Source organism: Pelodiscus sinensis, chromosome 17, assembly GCF_052426305.1.
Source record: "Pelodiscus sinensis isolate ZL-2025 chromosome 17, ASM5242630v1, whole genome shotgun sequence".
Taxonomy (NCBI): domain Eukaryota; kingdom Metazoa; phylum Chordata; order Testudines; family Trionychidae; genus Pelodiscus; species Pelodiscus sinensis.
This window is the reverse complement of record NC_143068.1, coordinates 25,938,971-25,955,550: the sequence shown is the minus strand read 5'-3', so window position 1 is coordinate 25,955,550 and position 16,580 is coordinate 25,938,971. Positions and strand designations below refer to the sequence as shown.

General features: G+C 47.3%; 1 protein-coding gene across 6 annotated transcripts in view; it reads right to left on the bottom strand.

Annotated features, from left to right (window-relative positions):
- The window catches only part of PABPC1L (poly(A) binding protein cytoplasmic 1 like), a 37,392-nt gene that overhangs the window by 18,083 nt on the left and 2,729 nt on the right, over window positions 1–16,580 (bottom strand). Inside the window, exons 1-4 of one of the 6 annotated variants that reach the window (XM_075901266.2) lie at window positions 10,333–10,589; window positions 2,873–3,086; window positions 1,196–1,389; window positions 521–636 (exon numbers count right to left, since the gene is read on the bottom strand). In XM_075901266.2, the coding sequence (XP_075757381.2) occupies window positions 521–636; window positions 1,196–1,389; window positions 2,873–3,065 (503 nt within the window). In that variant the 5' untranslated portion in view covers window positions 3,066–3,086; window positions 10,333–10,589. Of the gene's footprint in view, window positions 1–520; window positions 637–1,195; window positions 1,390–2,872; window positions 3,087–10,109; window positions 10,310–10,332; window positions 10,590–16,580 lie in introns of those variants that run through there. The other 5 variants (XM_075901265.2, XM_075901263.2, XM_075901268.2 and 2 more) reach the window with 5 other exon arrangements.

Here is a 16,580-nt window from a genome sequence, read left to right as displayed (position 1 = left end):
TAACCCTAAAGCAGCATTTAATAAAGAGCCAAAACAGCAGCGGGGAAAAATGTGAAGAGCCGCACCGTAATTGTTGGGAGGGGGAGGAGGGGAGAGAAGGAGGCTGCCCCTTTAAGAAACAAGCTTAGGCTTTTTGGCCATAGGCTCCGGTTGACAGTCGCAATCTTGGGCACCATTCTGAATTGCTGCCCCAGTGGACACAGGGGAGCTGTGGGCAGGGGCCATTGCGGGGGCGGAGAGGGTGCAGGAGCGGCTCCACGAGCCGTACCTCTGGGGAAGAAGAGCCGCATGAGGCTCACGAGCCGCGGGTTGGCCACCTCTGCCCTAAAGCCCAACGGAAAGAGGACAGAAACAGCAAGGGCCCTCATAAGGAGCCTGTTTGCCCACTGTGCTGATCATGTCCCACCCCACTGAGCAAGCAGCAATAGCCAAGAGTTTAGCAGTTCTCGAAAGGCTGCCGTCAGAAAGCATTACTGAAGGGAGAAGCAGACCAAAGCAAGGATCCCTCCTCCCCACTTACACCTTGCGGTCATTGAGCAGCATCCCGTTCATGGTGTCAATAGCCCGATTCGCTGCCTCATGAGTCTCAAAGTGAACGAAGCCATAACCGCGGGATCCGTTCTCATCGCACACAACCTGCCCAGGAGAAAGGCAGAGCAAGACATGCAAGAGCCCTGATAAACAGAAGGCACATCTGTCCCTTAACCTCCTTAGCACCCACCCACGTCCCCTCGCCAACGTTCAGCCTCACTAGCATCTGCTTTTTCACCAAGCTACAATACCTAGACCCCCACCATTCTTGTGCCATGTGGGCCCATGCAGGAAGAGATACAGGTCACAAGCTCAGCTCCCAGGGTTGAGAGATGCTGGAAACACCCCTGAGGAAATGTGCTGAGGCCCTGGGACAGGAAGTGGTCTGCACTGCTCCTAGCAGATCCCTTCTAGCTGAGTCAGCATGCATCAGCTCTGGAGGCAGTTGCATCCAGCCTTCTTTGCTGGGGGAAGTAAGATAGCAGAGATCCTCCCCAGTAACTCATTAAACACTGGCTTTATTTGTTTCATGAGCGAAAATTTAAAGACAAGGACACAGCATGACGCAAAGAGAATTCATCTCTCCACTCGTTTGACATCCCTGGTGACAAAGTGCAGGCAAGTCCTAGGATAAATCTTGTTCTTGCAGTCAAAACATACATACCTTGCAAGAAAGGATATTCCCAAAGGCTGAGAATGTATCGTACAAGGCTTTGTTATCAATGGAGTCGTCCAGATTCTTGATAAACACATTCCCAACTCCCGATTTCCTGAGTCCAGGGTCTCGCTGGGACCACATGATTCGAATGGGCCGACCTTTGATCACTTCAAAATTCATGGTGTCCAAGGCCCTCTCAGCTGGCAGGAAACATGCACATTTATTACAAACAAGTGAAAACAATTATAAAGAGACACTAAGTGGTACATGGGCCAATATTCCTCCTCTTGTAACAGCGGCTGTCTTATGAGCAGATTGTTACAAGGAGCAGGGAAGTGTTATTTTCTAGCCTCATAGATGGGAAAAAGACCCCCATTAAATCACAATTAGGGATGTCAGCAAGTGGTCGACTAGATGATTTATCAGCTGCCCGTGCGGACCATCTGCCTGTCACCCCATGCTGCTACCTCTGATACAGAGGTGGCAGCAGCCACTGTCTGGGGTGGGATCTGAACTTCTGGAGCTGGTATGAGCTGGAACTGAGCTGGGCTGCCTGCCCGCCTAGCTCCTAATACACTTTAAATGCAGAGCAGGGACAGGGGCAGGTCCCGGACCTGTTGCAAGCCAGGAGTGAGCTGGGCTGCTGGCTAGTCTGCTAAAAAATGTACTGGCGGGGGGCAGGATGCGTGTAGTCTATAGCATTAACCTATAAGCTTTTGCTTATCAATTAATCGACTACACCCGCATTTCTCCAACTGTAGGTCCCGACCCCCCGGGGGGTCGTGAGCAACTTGGGGGGGGGGGTCGCAGTATTACAAAGTTTGAGAACCCCTGGATTACACTATTACATCCCTGCCCAGGGGGACTATAAAATAGTTGACTAATCACTAAAAATTCATGCGGTTAGTTAGTTATTGGGTAATAGAATAGTCAACATCCCTAATTATGACCAGAGAAGCAGCTGCGAAGCTATATTGCAAGCCAGGTCCCAAGCCACAGCAGACACACAGGCCTGGGGCTCTGTTCAGGTAGCCACCCAAAGCTCATCATCTCCAGCAATCTGTGAATCCCTCTGTGCACTGGCACATGGGGAGTTTTCTTCATTCACAGTAAAATGGAAAACCCTTACTCTTGGCTGCCTGTGTTGGTTCTGCTTTGAGCAACAGAAGAGTTTCAGTCTCTAGTGCTATTGAACTGCCGCTCTTCACCAGCTCGAACCTCATTCCAAAAAAATCGAAGGTGCCTTAGAGGTTTCGCCATGGACTTCAGCATCGTCTTTGTTAAAATAAGAACAAATCCCCCACTTGGCGGGATGGATCCGGCCCATGGAGGCCCTTTTGCCCACCCCATGCTAGAAAATGAGAATGCTCTACAGGTGGGCACAGCCATCATGAAGAGAGACACAGCCATTCTCTACTGCTCTCTGATCTCACAGGAGGACAGTCAAGTCCAATGTATCTTAATGTGCATGAATAACATTCCCCAAAGCACTCAGACTTTTTCACCTGGGCAGAAAAAAAAACTGTAGGGTCCTTGGTGTCTCCCCCCCACACACACACTATCTAGGCGCTGTAATCAGCCCTCAAACCCCAACCCAGATCACAGATTTTTTTTTTTATTTTTTTTTTAAATTTTTTTTTAAAAACACACCACTTTCCAGAGGTTAAGTTTTATTAGGCTTACCGTCAGCAGGCTGCTGAAAATTTATGTAGGCATAACCGAGCGATCGACGTGTGGCAACATCCCGACAAACTCTGATAGACATGATCGGTCCAGCAGGGGAGAACTTCTCATACAACATGGCTTCGGTCACATCTGGGTGCAGATCTCCCACGTACAAAGAAGCTAATGGATATCCAGGGCCACTTGCATTCATGGTCAACCACAAAGCTTAAAACTTTAAAGTGAAGCAAGACCTGGTTACTTGCTGTGGCACAAAGGATGTTTTTGTGCCAAGATAACAGAATATGGACTTTGATCACATGCAGCAACCACCAATTAGAGTCTCACACCAAACTCCAGTTGCCTAGGAAGAAGTTAGCTGCAAAGCACAGACTAGAATCCAGAATCCATTAATTCTTGCAAGTTACATCTGAACTGAACTGCAACAGCCCTCCAGGTATACCACAGAGCCGGTATTTTCAACAAGGCTTTGCTCTCACTTATACTGAGATGAAAATCATGAATGATTAATGTACATTCCCAGAACTGTCCCCCATATCAAGCAAACTGTACAGACAACTGGATACTCAGCTGGGTGGCTGTTCATGATTGAGACACATCAAATGGAATTTCATTCCACAGTAAGCATAACCACCCAAGTGCATTTATATTATAATTCCTTATGGTTTCCTTCTTCAGAAGGAAGAGAAAATCCAAAGACATTTTGCCTCAAAAGACATTTCCTATAAAGTCACTGCCATTCATAGTATGACATCATAGCTTTCAGTATGACTATATAGTGTACCATTCCAGAGAGACAACACACTGTAAAATGAATGACGCCGAAGTCTCTACAAGAGTGTATTGGGAGCCACTTTTGTGTGCTTGTTTTGTCAGGATACAGGACAGACACGCGCTCCGTGGAAGTCTGGCAAATGCCCTCTTCAGGGTTTGGTGGGGAAGGGGGAATAGGGCAAAGTGGCAGGACTTACAAGTCAAGATGCTGAGGCTCTGTTCTGAACTCTGCCCAAGTCTGTACACTCTCTGAACTTCTCCTGCTGTAACACAGAGGTGACTAACACCGCCCTATGCAAGAGGGATCTGTGACGGGGCACTCGCGCCCCGCACTGAGAGCGTGCCGGGAGGCGCCGGGCGGGGTGACGGGGCACTCGCGCCCCGCACGGAGAGCGCGCCGGGAGGCGCCGGGCAGCCCCACCAGGGGGCGGAGAACACGGCCCAGCCCGCCGCGGTGGGCTACAGGAACGTGCCGGCAGCCGGCGCAGGGAGCGTCGGGAGGCAGCGGGCGCCGACCGGCAGGGCCCTAGAGGGTGGGGCTGGGGAGGCGCAGGGGTATGACATCACGGGGGAAGGGTGGCAGGGAGGCGTCGCAGGGGAAGTGACGCAGAGGGGGAAAGGAGCCGGCGGGGGATTTAAACCCGGGGCTGGCACGGTACAGGGAAGGACGGTGGACAGAGCAAGGGAAGGAGGGACAGAGGAAGAGGTGAGGCAGGAGAGGTCACGGGAAGTGGGCTGGGAGGCCTGGTGGAGTAGGAAGCTGCCCAGGGCGGGGTCGTGGAGCCCGTGAGCGGGTGTGTTTTGGGGCGTTCCCCCATCCGCTAGGGAGGGACCACGGGTCCCTGCCTTTAGGGCCCTGGGCCGGGGTTCGGAGAGGGGGCGGGCCCGAACCCCCCTACTCCGCCGACAGGCCGATCCGGCTCGGGTGTAAACGCGAACTTGCGTAATAAAAAGGGCCACCGGCCTGGATGGTGACTACCCAGGCTTAACTCTCTGTGATAAGATTAGCTCTTAGTGGACTCTGAGGGACGAACCTGTTTACAGGATCCTTAATGGAAGGTGCTAGGGAAATCCATGGTAGTGCCAAGAAACACTGCTACCCCTCACGTCAGAGAACTTGAGCCACAACAAACTAGCCCATGTACCACTCAAAAACTAGAAAAAAGGAAATGGGGACTATCACAGAAAAAGAAAATTGGGGTGGGGAGGGCAGGATCATTCTTGCCAAGAGTACTGGAATTTGATGTCTTGGGGTAGGTCTTCAATTACAGTTAACCTGAGCTCACACCGGTCTTAACCTTCTCCCCTTACCAGCCACACAGAAAACCACTTTGTTTCAGCAAAACCAAGAAGCCCCGTGGCAGGTTAAAGACTAAAAACATTATTTGGGCATAAGGTTTCTTGAACATGCATCCCACGAAAGTTTATGCCCAAATACATTAGTGTTAAAAGTGCCACAAAACTCCTTGTTTTTACTCTAAGACACTGAAAACCCATGTCAAACCCAGCCTAGCTGACCTGGCAGGGCATAATGCAGACCTTGGTTCTGACCTATAACACTCTAGGGCTGTGTCTAGACTGGCAAGTTTTTCCGGAAAATCATCTGCTTTTCCGGAAAAACTTGCCAGCTGTCTACACTGGCCACTTGAATGTCCGGAAAAGCACTGACGATCTCATGTAAAATCATCAGTGCTTTTCCGGAAAAAACTAAGCTGCTCCTGTTTGGGCAAAAGTCTTTTTCCGAAAGACTTTTGCACAAAAGGGCCAGTGTAGACAACATAGTACTGTTTTCCACAAAAAAAGCCCCGATCGTGAAAAAGGCGATCAGGGCTTTTTTGCGGAAAACCGCGTCTAGATTGGACATGGACGCTTTTCCGCAAAAAGTGCTTTTGCGGAAAAGCATCCTGCCAATCTAGACGCGCTTTTCCGAAAATGCTTTTAACGGAAAACTTTTCCGTTAAAAGCATTTTCGGAAATTCATGCCAGTGTAGACGTAGCCTAGCTAAACAGAGGTATAGTCAGTGAGATTTTGCAATGAAAACGCAGGCTTCCACCCCCATATCACTGAGATGCTGACAGGTCTCCAAACCTCTTTCTGTTCTCCCCAAAGAACAAACAAAGTTCTCCTGCAACTGACTGGGAAACAATTATGGAGCATCTCAGCACAAAAAAACCTCATTAGATACATCCCCAGACAAGTACAGAAGCAGTGGGGTGCAGTAATGAGGATACGGATTTGCAATGGAGGTGCTCATTCCTGAGCTAGGCTATCCCAGGTACTGCTCACCTGAATTGGGGACACACCTCTCTAGAAAGTGAAGTCAATAGGTGTACTGAGGACCAAATCCAGACTGTCATTTTGGAATGGACTGTGAAATCTTTTTCTTTTTTAATCATTATTGCTATTGTTTCAGTATTACCTCCTCTGAAGTCTGGACCTTGACTATACCTCTCCTGAGAAATCTGGACTGACAAAAACTGATTACCCCTATTCTAGAGGTAAACCAAGTGCTAGTGGCAGAATTTTCCTGGCAACAATTCCAAGCCCATGGCATTCACGCCCTGCAGAAATACCAGCCTATCTGCTTCCAGAGCTACAATACAAAGGCCTTTGCGCAAGTCTTACCAATTGATTAAATCCTGGTTGGCCGGTAAAGGTGCAACCAGCAGGGAAGAGTTGGGTTGGCTTCTCTCTCTGAGATTTCTAGGGCCCCAACTTAAATATTACAAGGCTCCTTAGATAACAATGATGGATGCCAAATCAATGTTTGAAATAAATATGTATAATCTTGCACTAAACTATATTATATGCTAAATACTTTTGACACAGACAAATGCTGAACTCCGGAGAGTTTTGCATCAGCTCCAGAACTCAAAGCCGGGAGGTGACGTACTGCGGAAGTTAGAATCTCTGTGTAACTGAGGCCCTCATTAAGGATGCCACTGGGGCTCTTGTACATTTCAATGGAGGAATGCAGAACACCCTGTTCAGCCCCGGGCCAATGGGAAATCCCGCTGACTCCGGGCTGCACGTGGGTGCCAGCTTTGAAATGTAAATAGAGTCCCCAATGGGGGCTCTGGTGCATTTAAAAGCAGAAGCGCACTCATGGAGCCCAGGGTCAGCAGGGGACTCAGAGTCCACCACTGATCCCAGGCTCCATGTTGCGCTGCCAATTTGAAATGCCACATGGAGCCCGGGGTCCCCAACTGATCCCAGGCTCTGCGCAGCATTTCCACAGGACCCGGGATCAGCTGGGGACTCCCCATCTGACCGTGGGCTCCATGCGGCATTTCCCCAGAACCCAGGGTCAGCTCGGGACTCCCCAGCTGATCCTGGGTTCCACAGAAATGCCGCGTGGAGCATGGGATCAGCTGGGGAGTCCCTAGCTGCCCCTGGGCTCTAGGCAGCACTACCCTTTGAATGTCACAGAGGTGTCGTTTCAAAGGGGCAGCCCCTCAACTGAGGCAGGGATCAGCTGTGAGGCACTGCCCCTTTGAATGCCGCCAGGATTTGCTGTGCAGTGCTGCCCTTTGAAGTACCCCCTTTTCCACTCTCCTTTGCCGCCTCTATCTGATAAAGGTGGCAGAAAAATCAACTAGTCAACTGACTATCCAATAAGCATTTGCTTGTCGACTAGTCTTTAACATCCTTAGCCCTCATGCAAATACGGTCACCCCGACCAATGCAGGCTCAGGAAGAAGGTGTTAATCCCCTGAAGCTGGGGAGAAGGCTGCTGTTTTGTAAAGCCTTGAGCCACAAAGGGAGGGAAATTTTTAAAAGGGGGCGCAGAAAGCACATTAGAGAAACCCAAGAAGCAGAGGAAGTAAATCATTATTTGTGAATTTTATTACAATTCAAACTATAAATTCTGCAAACACCCACACTTGGGCCAGTGGAAGATGCTTCTTCATTTGTGTGGCTGAATCTGGGAAATGTGGCATAAGCAAATAAATCAATACACAGGAAGGGGCGAGAGGGGAAGAGAAAAACGAGGCAAAGAGCAAGCTGCCTTTTCAAATCCATCCCTTTTGCCTGAGAATGCTATGAATAAATAGGCCAATACCAGTTCTGAGCCACGAAAAAGTCAGTCAAATAGCATCTTGCCTTGCCTGTGGAGCCAGCGGTACAGATGCAGCCCACCAACAATTAAGATGACGATGGGGTTCCCACTCCAACAAACAATAGCACCTGTATCAAGAGCACACTGACAGGTCAGGCAATCAGGAAAGAAACTTCACCTGGGAACAGACTAAAACTTAGCCCTTAGCAGGAAGAAACCTGGTCCCTGTGTGTTGTCAGAAGTGCTCTTTTGTCCACACTAAAACAGTAGATTAAGACTAGAAAATGCCAGAATTTTAGAATCCTAGTCTGCAGACCTGGTCCCAGCCCTCACAACCCCAGGAAGCTGAAGTTCTCCTGGCCTATCCACAGACCATTGCAAGCCCCTGGGTGTTCTTTTCCCTGTCAGCCAATAAGAGCCAAAACTTGGAAATATGGTTCTGTTTCATCTATCAGAGAGAAAACAAATTTCCCAGCACTTCTCTGGTTCTTTTGGTCTGTGACTCTCAAAGGCACTTGATAAAAACGAGAGTTAAATCTCACACCATTCTGTGGTAGGGAAGTATTATCACTGAGGAAAGCCTCAGGATACTGACAGACCTAGAGCCACAGAGCAAGTCGGTGGCATAGCAGGAAACAGGATAGTTAGGTGCTAACATTCCAATCGGTGAATACTTCATCTCTGATGCTGGAAGGTCTAGCAGAAATTTCTCTTCCCCTGAAGAGTAGAAGTGAAATAGTGAGTCAGCTAGGGAAGAAGTCAAAGCCACATTAGCAATGCCTGCAGGAGAGATCTGAGCAGGGCACAGCAGAAGAGCAGTGTGTGGAGGGAAGGATCTGACCCCGCATTCTGCGAAGCTCTCATTCTGTCTGCCTGGCAAAAAGTGATTCGTAGGACTGGGACTCTCAAAGCCAGTTTGCATAAGTCCTCAACATCAAGGGCTCATATGAGCCATGAGTGTTTTCTCCCCCTCAAATCCACTTGTTCCTAAATGATTCTGGCCACCTAGCTTTTGGGTTTCATAGCTTAAATAGCTAAGTTTATATGTACCTAGACAACCTCCATTTTGGACAGAGTCGTCCACCATCTCAGCGTACCCTCAAGCCTTGATTTACTTGAAAGTCTGTACCATAGCTTCTTTCTAAGGGACTTCCTCCTTTCTGAAGGATCTGCATGCAAACAGATCTAAAAAGAAATTTCCTCACATCTGATTGTGTTGGAGTTGAAGACTGAGATTTTTGCCAGATTTTGAGTAAATTTTATGGCTCAAGAAATCCAACCAGTTAGACTACCAGGCTCAATGTAACTTTCTACAATAGTACAACCTTGTACTCAATATGGCTCAATATGCCAACCCATTACAGGGCCCATAGGCAGTTCAGGATTTGCATCAGTGCACGCTCCCCAATATGGGAGGGTGGGGAGAGGAGGTCAGCCTTAGAGGCCAGATCCAGGCAAGCTGAGGGGCCACATCTGGCTCCCAGGCCTTAGGTTTCCCATGCCTGCTTCAAAGGTTCAAATTTTACACCATATGCCTTCAGCGGGATCACGTGAGGTATGAAGCAGCATAAAAGGGGAGACTGTCCAAGTCACAAAAGGGCAGCTTAAGACCCAACTTCCACTGACTTTGTCACAACTGTGTCAAGCTTCCTTCGAAAACTTTCCCCCTAAAACCCTGTGTTCATTTTAAAGGTATTATTAATATTGAATATTTGTGGCCCAACAGAACTAGCCCGGTGTGTCACTGATCACTTGGGCATCAGAAGCCATTAATGTGCCTGAGAAAAACCTCAGATAGTAGAGAGGCAGCAGCAGCTTTTAATAACGTTAGCCCCACCTGCTGAATATGCTTCCCATTTCTGCGCTGCTCAATCCCTTACAACCGCTTATCCCAGTATTTCGAGCCAAGAAACCTCCATTTGCTGTTGCTGGCAGAAGCTCACCAGCTTCTGATGCACGTAAATGAGTTTCCTGCCCAGGGATGTTTCTGGGGAAGGCACAGGAGAAGGCATTTCTGTGTCTGGTACAAGCCTGTCTCAGGAAAGGAGGGAGGGGACCCATCTCTTGCGCTGAGAATGCACCACTCGGCCAGGGTTCAGCATTCACAACCCCACTAGACCCATGCCCGGAATCAATTCCCCCAGCCGCCCGGAAAGCGCCTAGCCTCAGAGGGGCTGCCCTGGTGGGAAGCATTTAAGACCTGCCCCCTAAGGAGGGGGTGTGCCGGGGGGGCGCACTGGAGCATGCTGGACCTCTTGAACAAGGGACGGGGGAGGGACTCTGGCCGCACCCTTGCTGCCCACCCCTCTGGGCCGCACGAGCCCTCCGGGGCAGCGGAGCGGGCTGGCCCTGGTACTCCAGCCCCCCGAGCGCGGGCTAAGGGGGCGCGGGAGCCGGCTCACCCCGCAGCGGCGATGCGGCACCCACCTCCCCGCGGGCCGCCCCCACTCACGCTCGCGGACCCAGCAGCTCCAGCGCAGGCGGCGGGAGCCGGCAGCCAGCGAAGCGCTCAGGGCTCCCCGGACCCCGCCCCTTCTCCTTGCCGGGCAGGCGGGGCCAGCGACCCCTCCCCGCGCCGCCAGCTGCACGTGGTTCGTGCCCGGGCAGCCTCCGTCCCAGACTTACAGGGAGCACAGAGCGCGAGCAGGGCTTCTCCCGGGGCCAGGCTGCGCCCCCGGTTCTCCCAGACACCCCCTTTCCCTTCAGGGGCTGCGCCTAGCTCCCCCACCCCTAGCTCCGGCTGCTCCGATCCCCGCTGGCTGATTTAAAGCTCCTGGAGCAGAAGCGGGAGCCAGTGCTCAGGAGGACTCAGGTGAGAGGCTTCCTAAAGGGCCATGGATCGCAGGAACCCAGGGAGTTTGTGGAATCTCCATCACTGGAGACTTAAGGGTAGAAATGTAGCCGTGTTAGTGTGGTGTAGCTGAAACAAAATGCAGGACAATGTAGCACTTTAAAGACTAACAAGATGGTTTATTAGATGATGAGCTTTCGAGGGCCAGACCCACTTCCTCAGATCAAATAGTGGAAGAAAATAGTCACAACCATACATACCAAAGGATACAATTTAAAAAAAATGAACACACATGAAAAGGACAAATCACATTACAGAAGAGAAGGAGAATGGGGGGGGGGGAAAGGAGGTGAATGCCAGTGAGTTAATGATATTAGAGGTGGGGAAGGGGAGATGTCTGTGAGTTAATAGAATTAGAGGTGATAATGGGGGAAGCTATCTTTGTAATGGGTAAGATAGCTGGGGTCTTTAAGTCCCGTGCGGAGAGTGTCGAATTTTAGCATGAATGCCAGTTCAGAGGATTCCCTTTCAAGACTTAAGAGCACTATTTGAAACTCCCTGTGGGGCTGGGCCATGCCTGCAAGGGGCTGGGCTTGATGGCTGCTGAAAGTTCCTTGCAGTCCCATGATTCTAGTTAAGGAAGAAGCTGGGTTCTGCTTTCTCCACTACCCCAGGCATCCTGCTTGATTTTGGGAAATGCAGGGAAGACGAGCTCCATGTAAGCTCAACAGTTCACCTCGCTCATCCACAGAAGTTGAAGCAAAATGCAGGACTATGCAGCACTTTAAAGACTAACAAGATGGTTTATTAGATGATGAGCTTTCGTGGGCCAGACCCACTTCCTCAGATCAAATAGTGGAAGAAAATAGTCACAACCATATATACCAAAGGATACAATTTAAAAAAATGAACACATATGAAAAGGACAAATCACATTTCAGAACAGAAGGGGGATGTGTGTGGGGGGGGGAAGGAAGGTAAGTGTCTGTGAGCTAATGGTATTAGAGGTGATAATTGGGGAAGCTATCTTTGTAATGGGTAAGGTAGTTGGGGTCTTTGTTCAGTCCCCCCCCCCCAGAGAGTGTCGAATTTTAGCATGAATGACAGTTCAGAGGATTCCCTTTCAAGTGCAGATGTAAAAGGTCTTTGTAGCAGAATGCAGGTAGTTAAGTCGTTGAGACAGCGTCCTTTCTGGTTGAAATGGCAAGAAATTGTTTTTTCTTTGTGATCCTGTCTATCATCTGTTTTGTGGGCATTAATCCTTTGGCGAAGAGGTTGATCTAATCAAATATGTTAATCTCATTCGCCTGGACCTTAGGAAAGTCACCTCTCCCTTTGGTGCTTTAGCTCCCCATGTGTAAAACAGGGAGTATACTGCTCTTGTGTCTTACTAAGGTGCAATGGGCCATTTAGTTATGATCATAGGAGCCAAAGAGAAATATAGGGGGAGATAGAAATGAAATAGAATCAGGGAACCCAGCTGATCTTTTCTCAGTAGCCATTTAGCATTTGTCAAATGTAGGCAGGTGTGGAAATGTGTAACAATCACAGGGACTAAATTTGTTCTAGCAGAATCTTAAGCTTGCTGTTCACATTAAACTATCAACTCTACTGTGGGAACCTCCTCTTTTGTACTCAGTGTCATTAGGAGGCCACTGAATGACTAATGATATCCTGAGAAACCAAACAAGGGAGGGCAGAAAATCCACATTGAAATATACCTTTTTGAAAGATATTAAAACACTTTGAAATAAATGGGAGCAGCAGCAGCTCTAAACTAGAATTTGGGATATATGGGCTTCCCTGAAAACCAGGCCCTGTATCTACTATGAAAAAATGAAGCCAAACTGCACCCAAAATAATAAGATGCGAATGACAGTCCCTGCCTCCAAAGAAAGAACACACTATGTTAATTGTCACAGAAAAGGCATATAGAGAATTGCTCCTTTATTAAGACTTGTATTTATTTCCTTAGATTGTAAGTTCTGTGGGGAAGAAATGATCTTGGTTCTGGGTTGGGGCATCACTTAGCATAATGAAGTCCTGGTCCACAGGTAGGGCTCCTAGGCATGACCACAATGCAATAAATAATGTGAACACTGTCCTCCTCCAGTTTCTTAGATTCAAGGATATTGTTCCTTAGCTCCAGCTTCCTACCAGGGTGCTGTGAGGAAAAAGAATTCTCATTAACCTGAAAAACTGCAAGGACATGGTTGGGATGAAGTTTGTAAGGATTTTATTTCATGAGATCTTTTAAAATATTTGCACTGATTTTCCTTCAGCAAATCATGGCTTGGCCTCTGACACTAACACAGTGCATAAGCAGAACTTTAGGCCGGCTGAGTACATGACAAGGAAACCAAGGTACACTCAGATCTGCAAAAGAAGCTGGAGATTTCAAGTCTCCAGCAGTATATCAATAGATATTCAACATGGTTTTATGGGGCAGTATAGTACCTTTTTCAGGAGACATGCAAACCTCCTTAGTCTTTACAGACTAGGATCTAATTACAAGTGCTACAGGTGTATTAAACACTGCAAGTTGGCTCTAGTCCAAAGGGTGTAATCATGTTCTACCTACTTAAATAGACGTGCACTGTAGTAACGATCAGAAAAATTATTCCTCCTTTAAAAAAAAAAAAAAAAGCTGAGACGCGGTGCTGCTGCAGAGTGACTGCAGCAGTCCACCCCAATCACACTGCAGTAATGACAGCAGTAACTCAGCTAGAGGTTAAGGGTTTATTATAGGAGTGAATAGGTGAGGTTTTGTGGCCTGCAATGCACCATTCATCAGGCTAGATCTGTATCATGATCATCCCTTCCGATCTTACATTCTATGATTGGTCAGTATTTAGTTAAAACACCTCAAATGTATTCTATGAAATAACAGCCACTAAAAATCCAGAGGGGAAGTGGTCCAACGAAGATAGTAACCTTTAACTTACATCTTATTTATACACACTGACACCTCTGCTCCATAAACTCCCTTCCAGGCAACTAGCCGCCAGCATGTGGAGAAGTGGTTATGTGCAAACTCACACTACATAACCTGAGCTTGGTCTAGCCTCATACTTTTCCCATGTGTAAGGACATAGACTTTAGCCCTACAGCTAAAGGAACTTAATTCAGTACTGAGTTCGTAGTTCATCTTGCACATTTGACTGTGGCAGTAAGAAACTTGAGCGTGCATTGTGGTCGGTTCTGAATTTGAACGAGTATTTGCTGTGAAGTTCAGGAGTTTGTGTTTGAGTGATAAGGTGCATCAGTTAATATTAATGGTGGCTTATCTGGCAACTTTAGCAGAACCTTAATTGTAATTGACATACAGAAATCTTCAGCAGCAGTATAAAGAACGCTTGACACGCTGGTCTCTGCTCCAAGATGCCATTCCTCACAGTGCTGCCTGTGAGCAAAAGCAGGCTGGGGAGGGAGGAGGCATGACAGAGCATTAGCGTTTGCCTGCATTCTCAACCTAACAGATCTGCATGGGCTCAACAAGGGTATTTACTGTGTTCTGAGCCATAGCAGCAGAACAATTGGATTCTCCTTCAACAATTCAGTTCAGCCTCGGCTCCTCCCACCATCGCCATCATTTGGAAACTCAGACTATGGCCTGGACTGGTGTATGAGGACCACAGGATAAGTGGAACCATGTAATAAGGGAGTCCTCCTGCAATGGCTTACCACAAATGGATTTCCCTTTCCCTGCACGCCCTTGCAAGTCTATAGGCTTATAGCAAGGAAAACACTCTTTTCTCCTCCCATACTTTGCATTTGTCCCCCCCCACATACCTGTTTGCTCTTCCGCTTCCTCTGCTGGCAAGCCTGCCTCCTAAGTTCCCAGGGGCAAAGATGGGAAGGTGTCTTCCATGAGGCAGGCAGCTCTGAATCAGCAAATAGCAGTAGCTGGCCCAAAGCTGTGCTATCCATTTAACAGTGGAACTTTATCAGGGTAAGAAGTAGGAAGTGTACAGTATAAATGCTGTAGCAAGCATTGGGACTTAAGGCTGGATGTGCTTACAGAGGATGGAAAAACTGGCAGAATATCTGATTGCACTGAATAACTTCCATTTAGCTGTAAAATTAGTGGGACAGATTAGTGTTTGACCCTCAAATAGCTAGGTTTTAACACTATGCTTCTCTAGCAGTTGAATGGAGTAAGATGATAGGTCAGTACCATTAGTGTGATAAGAAAGTGTTATACACATGACTGCCTGCCACAATGGGGAAGGCATGCAGAACCTCTTAAAGAAAACATACACATTCCCTGCCTCTTTTCAGACATCTTACATTTAAGTTATAGCTACAGCAGTTACAACTCAGTCTACCATATCAAGTCCTCAAGGGCATAGAATTAAAAAAAAAAACTCAAATGGTATCAGTAATGGCCATATTATTCTACTATCATCAAGTCAAGCTCCTGGAAGTTTAAAGGGAAGAATTAAGAATAAGACTTAGAATACTTTCCTTGTGCCTACCCCTTCCCTCTTCCCCACCACGGGTGTGTGTACGTTGAGACAACACTTGGAGAAAAGGACCTTCAAAGATATGCAGGAGAAGTGTCTTACCAACCCACCAGGCTACAGAATACTTTTTAAATGGAGATGAGAACCTGAGTGTGCATAGCAATTGTACTCCCTAATGTTCTAAATATGTTAACAGGTGGTTTGTACGTGGAAGGAATGTGTATGCCAACATTCTTCCAAAGTAGTAAATGCAGTGTTGCAAGACAATATCAAAAATCCCTCCAGCACTCAGGCTCTTCCTTGCTTTGAGAGAGAATTGCCAAGAGAAATGTCGCTTCACAATTTTCATCAGATGCTTTCCCAGAAACCAAATTAATTCAATCCCCTTGTACAGCAAAAAGGTCATTAAAACAGTTATAAAAGCTAAAGTAGGATGAACTGCTTTTTTCATTCCCAGCCAACCTGCTTCCAAGGTTCAGGATAACTCCTGGATCAAAGTAATTTGATGGTTACTATTTACTGAGATTTAAAGCACCAGATTTTCAGAAAGTAGCCCCCACTTGGATTCATTGTTGCGCTTACACTTGTACATTTTCATGCACTGCCACTGATACCTGTGTGTAGTGCAAGCTTTATTATCTGTGCATACAGCTGACAATGTACAAAAAGGGAAAACTGACATGCACATGGAAAGCAGGCCCTATATTTACAAGTTTTAGATTATTAGCAATATAAAGCTGCATAGATCTATTAGTAAGCTGTGCAGGAAGTGGGGAGATGAAGGCCGTCCAAGCTTGGACAGTTTTCCCACAAACTATTTAGCCTTAATAAAAACTTTTGAATTTATTCCCAGACACTGGAAAAAATTTTCAGCGCTTAAGTTTTTCATTGAGAAACAGATGCCTCTATGACCCAGTCACCTAGGCACTTTTGAAACATTTACCTTATTCTATTGATCACATCAGAGTTATGACTAGAGCAGACGGGGGAGGGGGGGAGGCAAGAAGAAATGAGAAAAAAAATCTGTTAAAATCTTTGTGACAACTATAAAACAGGGGGAACCATCAAGTGCATTTACTAAGAAATGCTTAGTCATGTGTATGAATATCTCCAATAACAAACTGTTTGAGGCAAGGGATTCAAACGCCATGTGCAAACATCTGTCATGTGAGGCCACAGCATTTGCCTAGCAGTCCAGTATAAATACTGCAACATACCAGACTGAATATGACTTGGGAAAGAATTACAATTTCACACAAATATTTTGGCAAGATCATATAGGTATGAAACATAAGAAAAAGCAACACTATTAATTTGTTAGATTAGCTTCTAACCCTCTCTCCACTGACTGACTTCTATCCTTCCAAAACTGTTGAGCTCTGCATCGTAGGCAGATGCAGAGCTGTGGCTTTTGTTACAGAGATTAAACATTGTTGAGCTTACAGGTATATACAATGCATTCAGCATTTCCTATGCAAGCAGCATTACAAGACAGATAGGAATCTAACACTAGTACCCAAGTCAGTATCCTTCGTGTATTAGCCATCATCTTACAATTCCATTTCTTCCTCATCTCCCTCCTCAACATGAAAATGTACAGGCATGTGCCTCACAGA